This window comes from Natator depressus, chromosome 6 (genome assembly GCF_965152275.1).
Source record: "Natator depressus isolate rNatDep1 chromosome 6, rNatDep2.hap1, whole genome shotgun sequence".
Taxonomy (NCBI): Eukaryota; Metazoa; Chordata; order Testudines; family Cheloniidae; genus Natator; species Natator depressus.
In genome coordinates, this window is record NC_134239.1 from 84,355,250 (window position 1) to 84,379,008 (window position 23,759).

At 39.7% G+C, this 23,759-nt stretch overlaps 1 protein-coding gene across 5 annotated transcripts in view; it reads left to right on the top strand.

Annotated features, from left to right (window-relative positions):
- The window catches only part of NPAS3 (neuronal PAS domain protein 3), an 843,689-nt gene that overhangs the window by 752,616 nt on the left and 67,314 nt on the right, over positions 1-23,759 (top strand). For all 5 annotated transcript variants that reach the window (XM_074955835.1, XM_074955836.1, XM_074955837.1 and 2 more), the window contains one exon: positions 4,898-5,016. In XM_074955835.1, coding sequence (XP_074811936.1) covers positions 4,898-5,016 — 119 coding nt within the window. The remainder of the gene's footprint in view (positions 1-4,897; positions 5,017-23,759) is intronic.

Below are 23,759 nucleotides of genomic sequence, written 5' to 3' on the forward strand. Positions count from 1 at the left end.
ACCTCCCCTCCTTAAAACTGTAGTATTGGAGCTGTGTTTTACAGATGGTATGGGTCTGATTGATTGCCTGTTTTGGGGACCAGAAAGGAAATTTTTTTTAGGCAAAATTGGCAGAGGTCTGTGGGGGTGGAGGGTTGCCTTCCTCGCAGCATCTCAGAGGCACAGATAGATTAAATAGGAGGAGGATTTAGTAATTAGTGGTAGTACCTTGCGGTGATGTTAGGTCCACAGTTTGTGGCAGGTTACCAGTGTGGTTAAAAGGCTAAAAAGATGAGAAATAAAAGACCTGGGCTTTTGCTGATGGACCTTGTACCTATGGTATGGGGGAGACCTTGTGGCCTTCAGGGGCTAAGGTACTCCTCTTTTAGTACTCTCTGTCCCTCTCACCAAGGGGCTGTGGGGTGGAGGTGTAAAAGGATTCAGAAGAGCGGGCTGAATCCTAGGGGCATGCTGAGAATAGTGTGCCTGGATTTAGGAGTTATATGGTAGGAGCGCTGTAACCCCCGCTGAGTATGTGAGTCTGGGTGACAGGGTGGGTTGCACCCGTCCCCTGTCAAGTTTAATAAAGTTGCAGCCTGCCACTTAAAATCCATCCCTGTGTCTGTCCTTGGTCACCGGTGTGTCTGGATCAAACAATATTTTTACTAGTAAAGTAAGAAAATTTGATCTGTAGGTTATTGAGAGAGGATAAGAAACAATGGAAACAGTGGCAGGTTTCAGAGTAACAGCCGTGTTAGTCTGTATTCGCAAAAAGAAAAGGAGTACTTGTGGCACCTTAGAGACTAACCAATTTATTTGAGCATGAGCTTTTGTTGCATCCGATAAAGTGAGCTGTAGCTCACGAAAGCTCATGCTCAAATAAATTGGTTAGTCTCTAAAGTGCCACAAGTACTCCTTTTCTTTTAATGGAAACAATATCATTTTAAGAGTCATTTTTCTGATGAGAACCACGCTTTAAGACACAATGATCTGGAGGAGAAATAGGGTAGTTATCTGCTGACGATTAAATCTTCCTTGAACTCTTTTAATGCCTGGTTAGAGGCAATAAATTGCAAAACTGTGCACAAAAGGAAATAGAGGTATTTTAAAGGGGATGTGCAAGCATTGCGTCCAACTGAAATTACATATTTGTGTTGCCCAGTTGCATTCCTGTATTTAGTGTTGCTCTATTGCACATGCAGGCTGTGACCAGATTTTGAGAATATTCAGGAAGATGCTTATAAGCCTACAATAGGACATGAGCTAGCAAGCATTCCTTTCTTGCTAATGTGTATGTCCCCTCCTGTTTGGACTCCCCTTTGCAGTGTGTAAACAGCTCCTTGTTTTTCTTCTTGGTTCAATTTAACAAAGGTCTTTGTATCAAAGAAGAAGTTTAGTGGCAGGTGAAAGCTTATTTTAATGGTGTTGAGACCAAGTTGTTCTTTAACTGAATCCCCTTGAACTCAGCAGAGGTATTAATGTTGTAGCTTGTCATCTACCCCTCTGAAGCTCCTGGCCCTTTGAAAGAGTGAGCTCAAAAAACAATCTTTTGCTTGTTAACATGGGGGAAATACCATCTCTCTTCTTTTCTCTCATTTTTTTTAGTACATATAACAAAAAGGTGTGAGTTGGTGGATATTCATTTCTGCAGCTTTGGCAGCCTTTTCTTATTTACTTGGACTTTAAGACATAAATCATATTGGGGGCTTGCTCTCTCTCCTCAGGGACAACTTGTTTGAATATGTATATGTTTGTGCATCAAACATGGATACCGTGCTTCTGTTATTGCTGTTGGAGAGGTATGACTTACATTGTTCTATATTGTTTGGTTCTGCTTCATGAAGTCAGTGAGGCTCCATGCAGGTGCAGATGTCCATCCACAGAAAGCTCATTGCAGGATCTGGGCCTTAGTTCATGTGTTCCCCCATTTGGGTCTGGGGGTTTTGCTTGAGTTTTTAATCTGGGTAACACATTAGTACAATATCACAGGTTGCATTTTTATGCTCTTGGAGATAATGTATACATTCCTTCTGCCTTCCATATTCATATTGTCTTCAGTAATAGTTTGGGAAGTACAAGGAATGCAGGATTGTTCTCTTGAACATCACCAATAGAAGCAAAGTAGGACTTTCCCAGATTCTTGCTTTTTTGCACTTCTAAAATGCCAAAAGATCTCTTCGAACATGAAATGTTTTAGATTTTCATTCTGATGGAACCTAGATTGCTATTCTCCATCGATATAATTGGAAAAAATATTACTAAATGGCTCAGTGATTAACATTTAAAATCAACTCTTGGGCATTCACAGTGGCCATATTCCACCATTTATCTCTCTGCTAATCTCACATTGATGTCAGTAGGTGTGTTCTGTGCATGTAGCAAGGGTAGAATATGTCCCTGTAACTTTTTATCCTACCTTTAAAATACCGTATGCATAATGATGATTAACATTATTAAATAACATTGCATGATATAATGTTCACTGAAAGATATGTAGGTTTTATAGATATGTTAAAGGTCAAATAATGTCAGGCTTGTGATACAAGCTCACAAGAACCCAGGAAATGTTCAATGCCAAGGATACTTTACTAAATATAGGTTATTTTGCTTTTCTTCACAAATGTGAATTAAGGATAAAATAGTCTCATCTTTACATTTCTTTGGTATGGTATGTTCATGCCACAGCTTTAATTTTATTCAGATGCAAGGTTTTGTGTGTTTAATTAACATTACTTCTGTGTGTTTAGGTAATTACCATTACAACACATGGGGACATGTTGTCCTTATTGCCAGTATTAGGGTATAATGCGCTGACTGCAACTACTGCACATGTTAAGCTGATTCTAGCATTTCTTCACACAGCAGGAAGCACCCATGCTGTGGTTTCTTAATGTACTCTTAAAGCACTATACTGTAGGCAGTAATAATTAATAATGATTCTCATATCACAAGTACTGCTTGTATTCTGGTTGGCCGTTCATTGCTGTATCAGAGTTCCAGTAACCTTGACCCTGAAATACATTTCCTTTTTTTGAAAGTTTCATTTCTTAGATGTTGCAAACATGATATTGTTGAGCAGGGCTGAATTTTTTGAGGCCAGGTTTGTGGCATGGATTCTGATGGCTTCACGTATGTTCAGGTCTCTAAGGACCAGCACCAATAAATGTGAAAGAGACAACAGTAGATTGGCGTACTTTTCCATTTCCACCAGGATGAAAAAAAAAGCTCTAAATTAAGTCTAACCTTAAATGTATAATCTGTCCTTGGGAGAAAAAAAAGGCTATAGCATCTTCAAGCTCTCAGCATCCCTTACGAGAAAAAATTGGTTCTAAGGGTCTCTGATCTTGTGTTTTAGTAAAATAGAACTGCACGGCTGACTGACAGTTCTGATCTAAAGCATTTACGTTTAAGTTTTGATCTCTCTGCTTTTGATTAAAACTAATGAGCTCATTTAATTCAAAATGGGAATCTCTGATAAGAGAAATAAGGTTGATGTGATTGGATTAGAGGGGCAAATTAAACTCTTAGAGCAGAAGTTTGTGCTTATATAGTGTATTAAAAAGCTGTTGGCGTATTATGGCGTGTTAGATGATGAGAAAAATTTCATAGTAATTCATATTTAATCAGAAGAAATGAAAGTACTAAATATAACATGGCTCTGCTTTTCCCTCGAGTGATAAAGAGCTGTACATTTAAAATGACATCGAATTCATGCTCTCTAAAACAAAAAACCTTAAAAGAGATACTAAAGGAAGGGGCACTCTTGTCAGCAGTTTCATCACAACAGAGTTGAAATGCCCTAAATGCAAGAAAATGTGACCACATTAGAACAAGCACAGCACTAGATAATCCTTTGCTCACAAACGAGCAGGGTTTGTATGTGCTGCATATCAAATGCTTTTGTAAATACTTGGAATGGTTTTGACCAGAAATCGATCGTATTTTCTAAAAGGACAGCAACAAGATATTTTTCTTGATTTTAAACATCTTTTTTTTTATTCATTGTTGCTGATAATAACTCCCTGGAACTGAAATATGTTTCGTTGCCAGTAGTTTGTTGTTGTAGGGTTACTCCAGAAGATTCTGTGAATTATTTGTTAGAAGAAAACATTGCATAGAAACCTTTGGATTGAAAACCAAAATACTAAAAAGTTGCATGGGGAACACGGTGGTATTATATTCCCTAAATCTGCATATATTATTTTATCGTACTCAACACACACTGTTTGTTCTTATCTACTATACGTCTTGTGGCTGAGGCATCTGAACACAAAGGTGTGGTCTGTAGTTTCAAAGAGGAAACTTCACTTAATGCTAAATGGACCTTGAAGCCGTTCCATCGTCATTAGTCACTAATATCTAATTATTATTGTTATTATTGCTAATCATAATAGTAGTGCTTTTCATCTGATGGTCACAGGGTGCTTTCTGGGCATTAATTAACCCAAACTAATGGGGAAACTGGGGCATCAAGAGCTGAAGTGTGACCAAGGTGTCACGGCAAACAAAGTAGGGAAAACGGGGGGTAGAACTCTGGATTAGAACTTGTAGATGCCTTTCAGTAGGCAGCCTTGCCTCCCCAATAACACTTACCCTGTCACATAACATTAAGGAACTTAACAATTAAAAAAAAAAGCTAGCAGCATAATTGCGAAGGAAAGAGTTAATGAGGCAACTCTGTGTTTAAAATTCTTTGGGGAAAAAAGAACCTGAAAATGAGAGTTACTGTTTGTACATATATTTTTCAATTTTTTTTTTGCTAAATAAGCATTTTGTAAATGAGGTAAATTGATTACAACACTCAGCATCCATCAGTCATTTATTTTTAGCGAGTTCAAGGATTGCACCTGAGAAATAGCTTAGAGGGGCTGTATAAAAATCTAAATCATCTGTGTATGTTCTTTTTTCTATTCCCTAGTGGAATCAACAAGCCCCAGTCTACTAACCACTGACAACACCCTAGAGCGCTCTTTTTTCATCCGAATGAAATCTACTCTGACCAAGCGAGGAGTGCACATCAAATCATCAGGATACAAGGTGAGCTTTGCTCTGTAACCTGAAATATTGACATCTTCAAATTATCCAACCTTATGTCGAATGTACATATAATGTTCATTTTTTCTCCATGCTCACTGTATGTATATTAATAGAAAGGGAATTAAGCATTAATTGTTTAAATTTTCTTCACATTCATTATTAAAATACGGGTGGTACATTTTTCCTCTTTTAGTGCTTTTGCAAATGCACTAAACCTCCATTATACTTGTCTTCATTATGGACAACACTTTTTTTTTTAACACACTCAAAATACTAGTCTTCAAAAGAGTATCAGGAGGGGAGTGTATTAAGCCAAGAAAGTTAAGTTGAAATAATATCCCCATTAATATTAGAAAATTGCCACGCATAAATGTTTTCAGAATCTTTTTTTCTAGTTAGTTTGACTTTAGGGCATAGCTCAGAATGATCATCATACCAGCTCTTACCAGATGAAATGCTATAGATATTTAATACTTTCCACCATTCAAGCTGAAGTAGACAACAAGCTGCACTGAATGCTCTTCCACTATTTTTCTTATGCTGTCTGCCCATGGGGCAACTGCTGTAAGGGCTGACTTCTTCTCAAGAAACATTACATTGTTGGATTTCTTTCTTTTAAGATGTGAAACTCTCATCTTCCTTAGCAACAATTTCATTTTTCTTTAATCATATATAACTCATAGTGCCTATGGCTAGAAATGGCTTTGCTGCACATCAAGAGTATGAGGAAAGCACATTTTTTAGCATTGTCATCTTCTGAGATGAAATATCTCCTCCATTAAATATTGTGACAAATAACTGAGTGACACTCCAGTACTTAAGGAAGTGGGCCTGAGCATGTTTACATATTTAAAGAAGATGTAAGTATCAGTGATCTTTTTAAAACTTTGAACACTATTTTTTAGTTTAGAGCTGGAGTAGAGTAGTTTTGAAGTAGGATGCTTCACTTCATTTAACTAAAAAAAAACTCTCTGTGAATATAACATCAAGGTATTCTACTTAACGATTGAGAATCTCCTGGTGAAAGCATTTTCTTTGAAAGTAAATGAGTTGGCGTCTTTTTGTTGAATAGTGTCTGGATCTCGGTGATTTCAAGTTGTTGTTAATGGTACTTAGAGTCTTTCACTCCAAGTCACTGATTTCATAAGGCACCACAAGTTATCATCTGATGGCTGCTTAGTTGTCAACATTTGAATTGATGGTCTCAGTACAATTCGTACTGGGCAGGTTGCCACATCACAGAAAACATTGACACTGGGACCTTTGGTGGCTGTTCTGGGAGGGAGGCAAAGGAACGAATGGATGTGAAAGTTGAACAACCCTCTCACCCTTACGCTACGTCTACACTACTCGCCACTTTTGGTGGCATATAGGGTCGTGTAGCTACATGCCGCAGTGAAAAGCAAGCTGTGCTCACACTGCCATGTGTATATGTCAGTGACAGGCTGTGGCGGTTGAGGGGGGAGGAAGCTGCAGGGAAAGCTTCAACAGCCAGAGCCTTTCCCCACTTGCTAGAGTCTTTACCTGCAGTGGGGAAGGACTCCAGCAGTGGGGAGCTAGCAGAGCCTTTCCCATCAACCTCCCTATTGCCGGCGTTCTTACCTGCAGTGGGGAAAACCTCCAGCAACAGGGAGCTGCAGGTTAGTCTTTCCCTCCAGCAGGAAAATGCTCTAGCAGCAGGGAACTGCCACAGCCCTTTCCTGCTCTTTTGGGCTGCCAGAGTCTTTCCCTGTTGCTGGAGTCTTTTCCTGTGGCAGGGAAAGGTTCTAGCCACTGGGAGACTGCAGGACAGTACACGGGTAAGAATAGCAGTGTAGATGGGGAGCCATGGCTTGGGCAAGTAATGAGTTGTATAGGGTATGCACTTGGGTAGGTACCCATACCCTTCAGGTGTGCCTGTACCCTACTTACTTTAACCCATGCTGGGGGGTGAGAGCTACTTGAGTCCATACTCTGCACACCGTCAAAAGAATCATGCAGTGTAGATGTAGCCTTAGACATGGTGCATCTGGGCTAGGACTCAGTTACACTGACAGGGAGCTTTCATTGTAGTTGATTGTGAATAAGTAGAAGAATTCACTTTTCAAGATTTTCAATCTGCCATCTTTCACCTGCAGTGAATGTTACAGAATACAAGAAACTGGACTCAAGTGCTGAAGTTTCATCCTTATCTCTCTCCATTTTGGCTGCATTCCTATAATCCTATGTTGGTGTAGGCCCAAATAGGGGACTACATCATCTACTATGGATCAGCAAAACAGGATGGGTCTTTATCTCTGAGTTTACTGTTAAAGTAGATTTATGCCACACTTTTAACGTGTTTGAAAGATGTTTGTATAAGAATGTTCTGGTGGGTTGTCTGTTTTGTTTTAAGAAAGAAGAAAAATACACTTTTTTTGGAAGTGTTAAAGTTCAGACAGTTTTTGAAATGCTCACTGGAGCATTTACTCAATAGGAGACACTATAGTTAAGGTTACATTTTAGTCATGGGTATTTTTAGTAAAAGTCATGGACAGATCACGGGCTGTAAACAAAAATTCACAGCCTTGTACTATACCATGACTTGTACTATATACCCCTGACTAAATCTTAGGGGGGACATGTCGTGGGTGCACGGGAATGGCCAGGGCGTGCCCAGAGTCCTCACCCTCTCCCACACGCCAACCCCCAGCCCTGAGCCCTCTCCCACACCCAAACTCCTGCTGCTGCTGGGGGTGGAGGCAGTGGCCCAAGACTGCTCCAGCAGCAACTGGTGTGGCTAGCCCAGGGGCTGCCTGAGCTGCTCAGGTGGCCCCCAGGCCAGCTGCACTGGCTGCTGCAGAAGTCATGGAGGTCCCGGGAAGTCACTTGCAGACTTAACTATAATCCATCATATAAATACAGATTTAGCGTCTCTTTAAAGAGCTGCTGGCATCTCTTGGAAACTTTTCAAACCATAATTGTGATGTTACAGACAGAGGATTTTGATTGCAGGTGAGAAATAAGGAGGAAAGAGCAGATGAACTTTGAGTAACTCTTTTTCATGCAATGTTTCCTAGAATAAAGACGGGAGAATAGGGTACATGAATATTGACAAAATTGTCTCTAAATAAAATGTTTGTCAATTTTTTCCATGATGTGTCACCAAGTAGGCATATAAATAGTGGGCCAAATCCTCAGCTGGTATAAATCGGCATAGCTGCATTAGCCCATGATGTCTTGGAGGATTATATAACTGATGTGATTTGGTGGACAAAGAGAAGTCACTTTTGACCTGCCATTTTAATTCTATTTCAGTTGCTTTTTAAAAAAATAGATGTTGCTATTGTAGATCATAACGAGTCCTTTGGAACGATAGCTGTCCAGAGCATCAGTGACCTCTAATAAAATGGTGTATTAACAGCAGGAAAAGTATATCATGTACATTTTTAAATCAACATCAGACCTTTTTTATTTAAATATAATTCTCAATTTTTGTAATTTATATCCAAATATAAAAAACACATCAGCCTTTGTTATTAAACCTGCCAAGAAGAATAAAATTGAACTGCTCTAGTGAGTGCCAGTGACACTTACAGGAAAGCTTCCATCTTCTTCATTGGCCCTCAGAAATCCAATGGTAGACCAGAGTCTACCCTCCAGAACCTTTTTGGGTACAGGCATGTTTTATTAAAATAAGCAGAAAGGACAAAGAGCCTTGTGCAACAGATAGGCAACTAAAAAATAAGGTACACAAAGGAAGGCGTGCTATCCAAATTGCACGGCAGCTGTGGACATACCACAAAGAAAAGACACATGGCTGCCCCCAATATGAAAAAGTAATGCAGCATAGCAAGGCACACAGCGAAGTTCTGTGCCATGAGACGACGTGGGATCACTCGGTAAGTCCTGCTGCTCTAAAGGCTAACTCAAGAAATGGCTTCTTTAGACAGTAAGTGAATCAGATGATCCATGAGGTGCTTGGCCAGTCCTCACAATGGGAGAGCCCCTGCCTCAGAAGAAACTGCGTAAGATTGAGAACAGGTCAGAAAATTAGATTGCTGAATCAGTTGGATTGATCTAGTCCATCCCCCTTTAGGACAGATTTAATTAGGCCTAAATTATCACTGTAGATGAAAGCCTCGTCTCTTGTCCCTTAAATCATGCTCATCTAAGCAGCTGTATTTATCTAGAATAGGGAAATCATTACATGATTCATCTGACCCCTCCTCCCCATTCTCTTTTCAGTGTGTTCCATCTTCCTTCTTTTCCTGAATGGCGCTTCGCCCATGCTTATGCTTATAGGGAAAGATTATACATGCATTGTTGTATATCTATTTTATTTCCAGGAAGTAAACCAAAAACACATAAGAGTAAAGCAAGAAGGCATGTAGTCAGCTGACAAAACATAATGAAAACAAATAAAAAGAAACAATGATAATGTTTCAATTCACTACAAACCTCAGGATTTATTACTGTTACAGCTGTTATCTAAGATACATGATGCCAAGGCTTACTGTGCTTCTCATTGCTAAAAATGTATCACTTTATCTTTTTTCTGCCTTCTTTCATCAATATAAAGAGACTTACGTTTTTTTTGGATTTTCTTTCCATTTTATCTGCTTCCCTCTTTGTTTTCCTCGGGGGCGGGGGGCGGAGGGGGAATGCCTCATCTGTCTACTAAATACTCAGCCCTGAGTTCAGAGTTTATATTCTACTTTTAGACATGTATCAAAGCCAGTTTTAATTGAAGACCACACTTAAGTCAAATGATATGTTTCCTGATCCACTGTGATATGTTGTGATGATCAGGATCTAATACCTCTGCACCTCTCAGTATACTAGGCACTTCACAGGGAGTGGGGCAGAGGTGGGAGCATGTCCCCATCCTCCTGCCCAACAGCCTGCAGGGCAGGCCAGCCTAAAGGATGATACAGCCTGTACGGTCACATTGCATACTTGATCACTCTGTATATAAAAATAATTTTGAAAAACATATACCTGAAAACCTGAAAAAAATGTTTGAAAGTCTGTAAAAGTATTTACACAAATTAGTCTTTGTGGTCTAAGTTAATTACTTTTTTCTATTGTCCAATGCTGATTTTCTACACACTAGTTTATAATTATACATTTACACACGTGTTCTCTATTGTGAAGACTCTATTAAAGTCATAGTAAATTTGGCAGCCAGTTGCATATTGATGTTAGTGCTTGAAATCCAAACGTCCTGTAGAATTTAGATTCACATTCAGAGTTCTCATAATGCCAGAACATTTTCTTGGGACTCCTGATTTTTTTTCTGAGTTCTGGTTTACCTCAGTTTAATGTTTTTGGCTATGTTTACACTACCATGGGATCGATGCTGCTCCGATAGATGCACTGGGGGTCGATTTAGCGGGTCTAGTGAAGACCCGCTAAATCGATGGCATTGAGCTCTCCGATCGACTCCGGTACTCCCATCAACCATCTGCCATCAACCCAGCATGGTGTAGACACCGTCGTAAGTTGACCTAAGTTACGCTACTCCAGCAACATGATTTAGGGACTTAGATGCCTTTTGAAAAATCTCAGCTTTAAAGTTTTAGATCTTTATCTGCAAGATGTCTGTGCTCTAGAACTGGGTTGCAGTAGAGCCTAATCAGGTGGGGAAGGCCTGCTTCTTTTTTAAAGGCCCACCAGGGGGTGTTCTACTGTGGACTTTGAGCCATCCTGCTCTGCATCAACAGATGGCTCTACTACTGAAACCATTTCTGACACCACTTTGATTTTTAAACACTTATGGTGCAGTATAATCATGGAAGGCCAGAATTTACTCCATATATTCTTATTTATTTTTAGTTGAATTAAAAGATTTAAATGAACCATAAATGGTCATGATTGCTGAGTTTGTATTGGCTGGCTAGAACAAGTGCACCCGTTGCTTGCTTCCAGACATCTCTTTCTGAATCTTTAGAATCAAAGACCAAAATGTTAATATTCAGTAGCCTGATTTTTAAGGGGAGCTGATCACTACAGCTATTACTGACTTCAGTGGAAGTTTTGGCTGTGCAACACTCATGAAAATCAGACCACTTTTATTGTGGTATCCAAGTATGGATTTAAGTTTAAGCAATCAGGTTTGAACAGTTTGGCCTACATTCTTTACTTCTCTTTCATTATTTTGTTCCTGAATCCTTTTCATTTTTGGATCTCACCGATGAATTTCTGTCAGGCTTTCTTATCTTTCCTGATCAGATGGGGCATGACCTTTCTATACAAGAAGCAAACTGTAGAAGTCAAAATTTCATCACAAGGCTCCAGCCACACCACCTTGAGTCACACTAACCCAGGGAAGGAGGAATAAGAAACCAACATCAGGAAATATACGCAGAGAATTTTCTAAATGTCAGCACATACATATCCCAGTTTCCTCAGCAATGAGGAGACTCAAAGGTAATTTGTCAGAGAGGAAGAACTGATCTAGTATTTGCCCATGTAAATTGATGACCTTTAGCCAAAAGGAAGCTTGTCTGTTAGTAAGAATGCAACATTTTTAGAAAAGAACACAACACTAACATGCCAATCTGAGCTTTATGATGTGTCTTCCTGTAAATATACCATTATGGTGGAGAAAGGATGATCTTGGGACTAGGATAATCTGGGTTGATTGCCTGGCTCTGCTATAGAATGGCTGCAATATCTTGGGTAAGTCATAGGGCCATTTTTAAAAAAGAACTCAGTTCCTATTTAAGCACCTAAATAAAGTGGCCAGATTTTCAAAAAGTACATAGCACCTGCCAGCTCCCATTGTTGTCAAGTTCTTATTCTAAATGCTGAGCACTTTGGAAATGGAAATGCCAACACCTCTCTACCTCACAGAGATATTGAGAGGATGCATTAATTAATGTGTGAGACGCTCAAATATATGGTGATATGGACCATGTAACAAGGGAGCTAGATACTCTTATGTAAAAGGCCTTTTCAGAAGCAGTCAGTGGAAACTGGAGAGACTCAGGCTTTGATCACTGACCCAGACTTCCTCATGATGACTGCAGATGCAATATTCCTGACACCTAAATCATTGTTTCTCCTGAGAATTGTCTTAAATTTTCACACAGCCTTTGAGTTATGACTGCAGGTGCAATACATTCCATACTGTGTAAATGGAGGCTGGCTTAGCTAAAAGAGAACTAAAATATTAAGTTAAGCAAACTCAGTCTTTCTGAGAGATCAGTTATTTCCACCCGTAAATCCACTTCTCATAGCATAAACAGCTACAGAGAATATCATCACAAATTTAGCAACAAGGGGCCCTGCTTTTGGTCACACAGCATCTTAAATCCGGAGCTAACTCCATTAAAGTAAGTGAGGTTATATTGGTGTAAAACAAGTGTGAGATTAGCAGTCAGTCCTGTACATATTAAAATATTCCAGAAAGAAGAAGAGAGCTTAATTATGGTATTCTTTAAGAAGGACCACAGACTACAGCATATGTGCAGCACGTTCATTTTAAGGGATAGCTCAGTGGTTTGAGCATTGGTCTGCTAAACCCAGGGTTAAGAATTCAATCCTTGAGGGGGCCATTTAGGGATCTGGGGCAAAAAAATGGGGATTGGTCCTGTTTTGAGCAGGGGGTTGGGCTCCTGAGGTCCCTTCCAACCCTGTTATTCTATGATTCTATGAACTACAGTCATCTGGATTTTTTTATTGTATAGGGGAATATGCATGTGAGTTATTTGAACAGTTATGTGAATTTTAAACACATAAGTGAATGTTTTGTAAGTTTGTAAGGGAGGAACTTACATACATACACAGGGCTATATCCTATCATTTGCTGTGCTGATAAGCAGAGAGCAGTGGAAAGAGAATGGTGGCATTCTCTTCTCACCACAAAAATAACCAGACACAATACCTCATGGCACATAGCGTGTACTAGGAGAAATCCCTAGATTGCACCATGTTCTCAAGGGGGAAGGGTCTGTTGAAACAAAGGTGTATTCAGTTTCCAAAGCTGACTAGCATATCCACTGCTATCATCAGCCAGTGAGTGATTATTGGCAGTGGATCAACATGCTCAGTAGAGCAGCCATATGAGCCCCACAGTGCTTGTGGGGGTCTGCCTACCAGTCTGGCAGGATTTCTTGTGCAGAAGATGCTCCTGCTAACACCCCTGCTCATTCTTGCTGCTCTGCTTAGCTAGTGTCAGTGGAGGGTTTGGCTCACTTCCCTTTCCCCATGTAAATATTTTCTAAAGTGTTCCGCTGTGTGTGTCCCTTTTTAGCCAACCCCACAACATCTCACAGTGGCTCAGTGTTCAGAGAATCGTAGGACTGGAAGGGACCTTGAGAGATCTTCTAGTCCAGTCCCCTGCGTTTAGCACTACCATGTTGCCATCCATAGTAGGCTAGGAAAAAACAAGGAGTTGACAAATTGAAATGATGTAACTGATGCTAAGCTAGTGTGGAAGACCACCACGTGTCTGTTCCTTTCTGCAGAAACAGTTCATCTTTCCCCAAGTGATGGTAATATTTTATTCAGCTAGCAATAGTAAGCCAGATTCAAACCCTGTTGTACACAGGTGAAAATGAACTGAATTTCATGGAGTTGTATCTGCTGCTAGCAGGACTGAATTCAGCTCAATACCTGTATGTCTGAGTGAGAATATTCATTTCCCGGTTTCTGCATGTCACCCAGATCTGGTAAAATAAGTTAGCAATGGCTGATTAGGAAACATAAAGCTCATGATCCATAATCACAGTGTCTTCTCTTAATAGATATAGTAAGTTAAATATCTGACGTTAGGTATGCTTCTCCTCCCATTTGCACCCATTTTACTCCAATGTAATACCATTGGCTTCAGTGGAGCTATTCCTGATTTACACGGGTGTAAGTAAGAAGACAGTCAGGCTTCTTGCAGATAATTTAACAGTGATGTTTTAGTGTTCTTCTGAAAGTCAGGTGAATTGCAGGATAAAAAGACTATTTCCAGAAGAAGGATCTATAATTATATCAGAGTGTGTCTGAACTATTCTGCATCTATAAATGTAATTATATTGTTGTAAGACTAAATGTAATTGTTTCCATTTGAGTGTTGAAACAAGAACCTTGTTTTTCACCCTAAACTAACTGCTTCCCTCATGCGTTGACTTTCATATGCCCAGGCAAACATGCCTCCATTTTTCTTTTAAATATTGCATACAGTTGGAGGATAAGAACTGGCGGGGAACAGTACAGTACCCCATGATATGTAAACATTTATCCAAAATATAATAGATCATCTTTGAGCAACAATACATTATAATAGTGAAAAGAATAAGCTTGTATGACCTCATGTGCCTTCTCCCTGTTGTCTTCTAGCCCTTATAAATAACAAGTGGCTATGGATGGGACTGGAACAGACGACAGTTGAAACCCAAGTTTCCAGGAAATCAGCTCCTCTATGGAGGAAGCTGCCCCTTGTAGCACCAGTGAGTGGAAGTAACTGAGAGATCTGAACAGCTCCATCTTCTTTTCCTGGTGAAGCTAAATGAAGATGTGATGAATTAGGGGAATGACTGATTTGGTATTTAGGTGTAAAATACGACAAGGTCCTGACATGTTATGAAATTGGGTGTGGGTGTGTGTATTTGGAGTTTGTAGGACTGTTTAGCTAGAGGGAGGCAAAAAAACAAAAGACCAAATTTTAAAAAGAAAGCATTTTTCATTGTTTCCTTTACATCAGTTAGTAAATATCTTACTAAGAAAATTACTTGGAAAATTTTGAATAAATATCTTCTGAAGAGAGTTATTCAACAAACTTGAAGACTCCAGTCAGTTATTAATGTCTGATTGTCCCTAACATTTGCACAGGAGCTTCACAGGGAAGGACCCCACCAATCTCCTCATTCCCATGCACTTAGCACAGCTGCCAGGGACAACTGCAGGTCCTGAACTCGAGGGAGGGCAGGGATTGTGCAGGAAGAAGATAAAGCCATGGCCCTTCCTCCCTCCCTCCACATTAGCCCATGGAGAGGTCCAGGGTGCAGGGAGACAATTTCTCCTTTCTGAGGCAAGGGGGTGGTATAGCACCCCCTACTGAGGCCAATGGGTAAATGCAATAATCTAGTTAATTGTATCATTTAATATAGACCTTACTATAAATAAATAGCACATTCTGAATGGCATCTGATTACCTGATTAGGACTAAGATTGCGCAGCCATGCAATTACATAACTACACAGGCTGGGACTCGTTAGTAAATTTGCCATTTTTGAAATCATATGTCCTTCAAAGTGAAAAAAATAGTAGAGAAAATACCTTTAATGAAGAGTTTTCATGCTCATTTAAGATATCTTAAATAATAATGAATCCATTCACTGTTTTTAATTTTTTCTTCACTGTTCTCACTATTTTCCTGATACAAATACATAATGTGATATGCTCGGCATCCACATCTCCAACAAGAGCAGGCCTCTTCTTTGTTAGTTTCATGAAAGCTATCCTGGTTGAAGACATGTAGCCTGTTTGGTGTGCTGTCTGTCCATGTGACAATCCTTCATGCTTTGTTTTTGCTGTAACAGATCCATTTTTTCTCTGTCATTGGACAGCGATGTTGTAAACACTGAATGGCCCCACCACATTAAGGAGAAGCTGGAAAGCATCACTACCTCTTACCGTTTATTTTTTACCAATGTTTCTTCTCTAGTTTCTAAAATTTTTTGTTATTTTGTACACAGGTTCTCACCTGCATCATAGAATCATAGAATATCAGGGTTGGAAGGGACCTCAGGAGGTCATCTAGTCCAACCCCCTGCTCAAAGCTGGACCAATCCCCAACTAAATCCTCCCAGCCAGGGCTTTGTCAAGCCTGACCTTAAAAACTTCTAAGGAAGGAGATTCCACCACCTCCCTAGGTAACGCATTCCAGTGTTTCACCACTCTCCTAGTGAAAAAGTTTTTCCTAATATCCAACCTAAACCTCCCCCACTGCAACTTGAGACCATTACTCCTTGTTCTGTCATCTGCCACCACTGAGAACAGTCCAGATCCATCCTCTTTGGAACCCCCTTTCAGGTAGTTGAAAGCAGCTATCAAATCCCCCCTCATTCTTCTCTTCCGCAGACTAAACAATCCCAGTTCCCTCAGCCTCTCCTCATAAATCATGTGTTCCAGTCCCCTAATCATTTTTGTTGCCCTCCACTGGACTCTTTCCAATTTGTCCACATCCTTCTTGTAGTGTGGGGCCCAAAACTGGACACAGTACTCCAGATGAGGCCTCACCAATGTTGAATAGAGGGGAACGATCACGTCCCTCGATCTGCTGGCAATGCCCCTACTTATACATCCCAAAATGCCATTGGCCTTCTTGGCAACAACGGCACACTCATCATCATCATGTCATTATTGTTTTATTGCCTAATCTTCAGTATTCATCACCTTCATTATATTAATGAATTTATCCTTGAAACGCCCCTCTCTGTTAGGAAAAATATTCAACCCATTTTATGGATGAAGCACAGAGAGATTAAGTGACTCACCCAAGATCACACATAAAGCTGTGACAGAACCAGGAATTGAACCCAGATCTTCTAAATTCCAGTTCAGTGCTTTAACCCTAGCCCATCCTTAAGCCTATTATTAGTGTACTGCCAGATCTTCTTCCGTGCTCCTGGAACTGATAGTTCAGCTCCTGTAATTGGTACTTCACTTGTTTTGATTGCTGACCTGTTAAAATGAAATGCCAAATAATAAACCATTAAACCCAGCAGTGTGAAGTTTACTAGAACTCTCATGGGGAACACTGGAGAGGACTTCTGTAGTTCACCTCGCAGAACAGCCATGAAGAGAAGAGATAAAAGGGAGGGGAAAGCCATCTTTATTCTGGAGGCCAGTATGGGAGAAAATATAGGTCTGCCTGCCAGCAGGGGGGAGAGGGAGAGGAAAGGGACAAGGAGAAGAGGCTTCCCCCTTTTCAAGCAAGCAAGCAGGATCCAGTACTGTCTTACTTCCATGTGGAGGGGTGGATTGTGATTTCATGGGATGTGTTGTGATGTTGGCCTGTTGAGCTTTCGCCCACCAAGTAAATGACAGTCCTAAGGAGAAGAAGAAGGCCCATATTTAAATAGAGATGCCAAACAGAACATAGAATAATACTCACCAAGTCTGTTCTTTTTATATAAATGAATATTTTATGAATGTTATCAATAGTTTTTCACAACTGTAATATATTTTCCAACTCCAAAGAGGTACCGGCTTTAGGATCTATCTGGCTCCTACATTCTATCGATACTGTGTGCGAAATGGGACTTCCAGCTTATAGCCAGCAGTTCAAATTGACCGGTGTTCTGTTTCCGTGGCTCCTGGCTCTGTGTCAGATTCTTGATACACTAAATAAAAGTAAATGTTTTCTTCAGGAAAAAACCCTAAATATTAAATCACAATTAAGTATTGTGTAAAATGTATATGTATGAAAATATTGGGATAAAGGGCCTGATTCAGCACTGCCTTGCCCCTTATGTAGCTACTTTCACATGGGCAAAGAGAATGAAAAATGGCAACACATCTGAATTCTCCATTCACTCACAAGGATATTTTGCGCCATTGTTCATTAACTTTTTACATGTGTAAATGGCAACAAAAGGCACAAGGTCCAGAGTTTTTTGTAATCCAGCTTTGCTTATTAGAAATAATAATATTTAGCATTCATAGTCAGCAATTTTGCCCTATGGATCTTGAGTTGGTTTAAAAAGATGTGAATGCATTGTTATTCCCATTTTACAGATGGGGAAACCAGAGGACAGAAAGTGATTTTCTCAGTATCACACTTGAAGCCAGTGGCAGAGTACAGAGAACCACTATCTGATACCCTGATCCTCTGGGTTTGTAGCTTTATCCGGGTGCCGTGACTTGTGTACAGGGGATACACTTGAATGCTGCTGCTGCCTTTCTTAGAGAGAAACTTGTCCACTAGTTGTTTTAGCTTTATCCATATATTTCAGAAAGAGGTTGGATTTTCTTCATATCCAGATGTCCATTTCTCCATTTATCTAGAGTTGTTTGAAACATGGCCCTTAAAGAAAAAAAATAAAGAAAAGTGGTTATTCTGCCATTTCTAAATTCTGAGGTACTTTTCCTTGATTTATTCTATTAACTATAAGTTTTGTATAATCATAGGAGCAAAGGAATATTGTATTCTCTATGAGGCTTGGAGTAAACCTGTCTTAATCTATAGAGAAGGCACAATGTAGATGTTTGGTTGTAATGATTTCAGTGTCTCCTTTTTACAGCATCATTAGGAAGCCCTCATTCTAATAATAATAATTCCCTTTTGACATCATGGAGGTAAAAAGAAATCATCGCTGACATCAAAAATGAGGTAATATTTCAGCAGTATTATTCCACTGAAGATAAAATGGAAGTCTTTATTACTCCCAATGCTTTTAAAGAAAGCTGAGCAAGGCTTATACTGACCCTGGAGCTTATACATTTTAATACATCTATAACCAGTACGAAAAAAGTAATTTTAATTATTACTATATTTTTTAACATAGCTCTTCCTAAAAACCAACCATTTTGTGACTGGTTAAAAGAAATCAGTTTTTGGTAATAATTGTGGAAGACCAAGGCTTTCTTAATTTCCACCAACACCTGGGAAACAAGAAAATAAAAAACAACCCAGTATATTACAACCAAGGATAATTTTTCACCCAAATGTAATTGTAGAACTGGTATTCCAGAGTCCATGTAGAATGTATACAGAGGTCTGAGCTCTGAGTTGGTGGCTTATTACATGTTTTTATGAATAGGTATTTCATTCTCTCTTGGAACGTCTTGTGCACATTTCTGTATGAATTGTTTGTCATTAAAAGGACACTGATAAGGGCTCTTTCATCACTTGTAAACCATATGTTTTACACTTTTGTTTGTAAAATCACTTGGGAAACTTCTAGCTGAGATTGGATTCTTTACTACCCCCCTCCCCGCCCCCAGTCACAGTGGCTGTTATACTATTTGCCCTTTTCCTTAGGGGGCTGCAAAGGAATTTTTCCCACACCCCAGATTGGCCAAGGCATGGTGGGTTTTTCCACCTTCCCAGAGCAGGCCTGAGCCCCGGTGGGGTGGAGTAGAAGGATAGGTTATAATGTCTTAACTGAGAACATAAAATTTGGGGCAGATGTCCAGTGCAGGTGCTCGGTATGGAAGGGATATGGTTATCAGATAAAATGGATTGGAAAAGGATTTGAAGGAAATCATCTCTTATGGGAGATGAGTAAGGCATGTTTGGGTCTCCTACATTTCAGGCATCACCCCCCTCTTTTCCTAGCCCCCTTTAAGGAGCTATGGAAGGGAGTTTGGGGCTCTTATGTCAGGAATGGTGAGGAATCATCCACCCTTCCTTGTATAGCTCCCCCTTCACCTCATGTGAGCTGAAATTCTTTGGATTTCAATAGAAACAAGTCTTATTTTATGTTCAAATAGTTTGGATTTTTTCCTCAAGAATTTTTGCATGCATGAATTGAATGCTTAATTACATTTCCCGTAAACTGAATACGTCTTTCCACTTTTGAAACTTTTTGCAATGTCTGTGCATGTTTTATCACTGTATCAAAGATAATATGAAACACGAGTGTATCTTGTTGAAACCCATTAGCTGAGTTGGTTTTTATTTTCCCTGCTCAAGTGATTTCCTTTTTACCACATAATAGAATACTAGAAGAAGTTGTATATCTACAAAAGTCATGTAGATTAGTTCAGTGCTCTTTCACCCCTCTGTCTGAATCTAAGATTTCTGTAAAAGTAGGCCCTTGTTTTAAGTCAATTCCCAGGAAAACCTTCCATCTAGTCTGTCTTTTTTCATTACCACATAGAGAGTAAGGAAAGGGGAACTGGACAAAGTGTTTTCTGCATGTGCTGAAGAAGCAAAGAGCTGATGCACAATAAACAACATACATTATGGGTTCTTTTCAGTCACTTTATAGTTAGATGCATTCATAAATTTTGATACGGTTGTAAGAAGCAGACTTTGATGGTACAAAACTCACAGAAGAGCTTTAGATCACTGGAGCAACCACAGATGAAGTTTATGTTGACAATTTATCAGCTCTTCTCCGTCAAGGAAAATTGTTTTTTAGTGCCTGCCTATTAGCAATCACATGCATATTATGAAATTGAGTTTTGGGGAGGACAGCCTGCCATCTATCTTTTCTATAGTTTTTTGCAATGCATCAAGCTAAAGTTAAAACTTTCTGTGTTTCAAAATTATGTAAAATACACTATGTGCATAACATAGACACTTAGAAAGAAAAATCGACTAAATACCAATGTAAATCTTAACTTACAGACTTTATAAACGTACAACTTTTGATGCCATACTTAATATATTATCTTTGAGTACTCTTCATATTTTGCATGCACCACAACATCAGCCAGTAAGCTAGTTCTCTTATTTCAGTGTTGCTGAACTATTAATTCATATCTCAAGAAGTGTTAAAGTGTTTTCTTAACAAGGCCTGTATGAATTTTATTTTTGTAATATCAAGCTGCTAAGGACTGATGTGGAAAATGAAAAAGATGTGTTTAGTTTGTCTTCTGTGTTCCAATAAGCTAAGATTTTAATCAATAATATTGTTTTCATGGAACAATACCTGCCTCAGAGAAAATCTGCTGTGTAGCTGTCAGGATTACACCTCCTCAAAATATGCCTGTGATGATTCTTTTAAATTGATAAAAACAGTGCACTCTGCTATGTAGAAGGATTGCTGAAAAGAATATTCCCCGGCCCTTTCATGTGTAACAGCGCTTGTATGGCAGTACATTTATTGTGCTATAAATTCCATCACTGATTTTGGCCAGTTCAGATTGATTCTGCAGTAACTGTAAGTAATGAACCTTACAGACAGAGCCAAAGGGAGGAAAAAAGCAAGCCAATAAACTTCTGGCTGTAGGAATACAAATTGTAGAGTTCATTTAGCTGCAGTTTTTATCAGATCATGCAGCCAATACCTCACAAAACAGGAAAATATATCCAACAAAATATCCAGTGCCATAGCCCTGCCTTGCTTTAAATTTAGTAGCTAAACTGGGCAATTAATTATTGAAAGCACATTTTTGTACCAAGTGTCCTATGGGTTTCACGTCAGATTTGAAGAAATTGAAATATAAGTAAAAGTGTGGCAGAAGCATATTCTACAGGTGACCGGGCCAAATCCTGCTCCATTTCACACCTTGTCCAGCTCCAGTAAGGCCAGGCATCAGTGGGATTTCATGGGGTATAAATTAGCATGGAATTCTGGCCTATTGGCATAATTATTAATTCACAATATCAAAACATTTAAATGCCACTGTAATTTCTAAGATCGTTAGAAGTGTTTCCCTTTCCTTACTGAAAAGTTCTACAGAACTGAATGAGAAAAAATGGTATCCTTTTTATTGGTTATTTTTTAACCATCCCATAGAATTGATTGCAGAAATTATATCCTTGCTAAAGAATTCTTTAGGCTAGTTTTTAAAAAAAAAAAAAAAAAAAAAAAGGATATCATGCTCAGTGAAGGTTTTTAAAGTAATTTCTATACAATCTTATTGCATTCCATAGAATCCTATAGATCTCATCCTATTAAACTAAACTAAACTAAAATAGAAGTTTTCCATAATGGTTTTAACAGATTCCATGATCATGTAGACTCTGATTCTACAAACCATGTGTGCTTAGCAGTAAACACATGAGTAGCCCCACTGAAGTCAATGGGCTACTCACATGATAAAAGTTAAGCACATGAAAAAGTGGTTGCAAGATCTGCCCTAAGTCAGTTTGGAAAGAGGTGGGGCCTAGATCCTCAAAAGTATTTAGGCACCTAACTCCTATTGAAATCAATGGCGGCTAGGCACCTAAATACCTTTGACAATCTGTGATATCCTGTAATAAAATTCTCTTGATATAGTTGTCAACAACTTTACACGAGGAAGTAAGGTGTATATTTTAGTCTCTGTGAAAAGGTATGTCTGGTTTCATGTATGTACATAAGTCATGGCTTGCATACTCATATACCTTACAGTATGTGCATCAGGAGTGGAGTGCACTTGTCAGGTGTGCACAAGAGCACTGATTTGCTTTGCACATGCACTTTTGAAGATTTGTGCCTAACAGTACAATTCAAATGATTTTTCTGAAAGCATCTGTTGATTCTGAGGTTTTACATGGTCATTCTGAGTGCAAGGTACTTGAGGCTAAACTTCCTTAGGTCACAGAGAAACTCTTTGTCTATAGCATTCTCCCTACCTCTCTCTTCTATATGATTTTACTTTATTAATGCACAGGGCCAGGAAACAGGAATGTTTGTAGCAATCTGCATGGAACTTGGAAGGGAGGACACAGGTTGCATGAGGTAGGAGTCTGGAGGAAGCACCAACAAGCCAGTCTGTGTTCACATGGCTGGGAATGATAAGTTGCAGATGGAGCAGCTCTATAAATAGTTGCTTTAATAAACAGACCATTTAGTTTAACAAGGCTGGAATCCTCTCATGCTATTAGCCAGAACATGGTGTACGAACCAGTCCTGGTCACCTAGTCAATATTATCAATTCAAAGCATTAAAAAATCGTGAGTCCCCCTACCCTCCATAAAATCATGATATTGGGTTAAAAATCATGAGATGTTAAAAATAATAATCATAGAGGATCCGGGTTGGAGGAGACCTGAGGAGGTCATCTAGTCCAACCCCCTTCTCAAAGCAGGACCAGTCCCCAACTAAATCATCCCCGCCAGGGCTTTGTCAAGCCAGGCTTTAAGAACCTCTAAATAGGAGCTGGATGTCAGCTCAGTACCTAAAAATTAGGCCACTTTTATTTAGGTGCCTAAATATAGATTTAGATGTCATAGAATCATAGACTATCAGGGCTGGAAGGGACCTCAGGAGATCATCTAGTCCAACCCCTTCTCAAAGCAGGACCAATCCCCAACTAAATCATCCCAGCCAGGGCTTTGTCAAGCCTGACCTTAAAAACTTCTAAGGAAGGAGATTCCACCACCTCCCTAGGTAACGCATTCCAGCGCTTCACCACCCTCCTAGTGAAAAAGTTTTTCCTAATATCCAACCTAAACCTCTCCCACTGCAACTTGAGACCATTACTCCTTGTTCTGTCATCTGCTACCACTGAGAACAGCCTAGCTCCATCCTCTTTGGAACCCCCCTTCAGGTAGTTAAAGGCTGCTATCAAATCCCCCCTTTATTCTTCTCTTCTTCAGACTAAATAAGCCCGGTTCCCTCAGCCTCTCCTCATAACTCATATGCCCCAGCCCCCTAATCATTTTTGTTGCCCTCCACTGGACTCTCTCCAATTTGTCCACATCCTTCTTGTAGTGGGGGGCCCCAAACTGGACACAATACTCCAGATGTGGCCTCACCAGTGCCAAATAGAGGGGAATAATCACTGCCCTAGATCTGCTGGCAATGCTTCTACTAATGCAGCACAATATGCTATTAGCCTTCTTGGCAACAAGGGCACACTGTTGACTCATCCCACTTTCATCCACTGTAATCCCGAAGTCATTTTCTGCAGAACTGCCGCTTAGCCAGTCGGTCCCCAGCCTGTAGCAGTGCCTGAGAGTCTTCCGTCCGAAGTGCAGGACTTTGCACTTGTCCTTGTTGAACCTCATCAGATTTCTTTTGGCCCAATCCTTCAATTTGTCTGGGTCACTCTGGACCCTATCCCTACCCTCCACCGTATCTACCTCTCCCCCCAGCTTAATGTCATCTGCTATCTTGCTGAGGGGGCAATCCATCCCGTCATCCAGATCATTAATGAAGATGTTGAACAAAACTGGCCCCAGG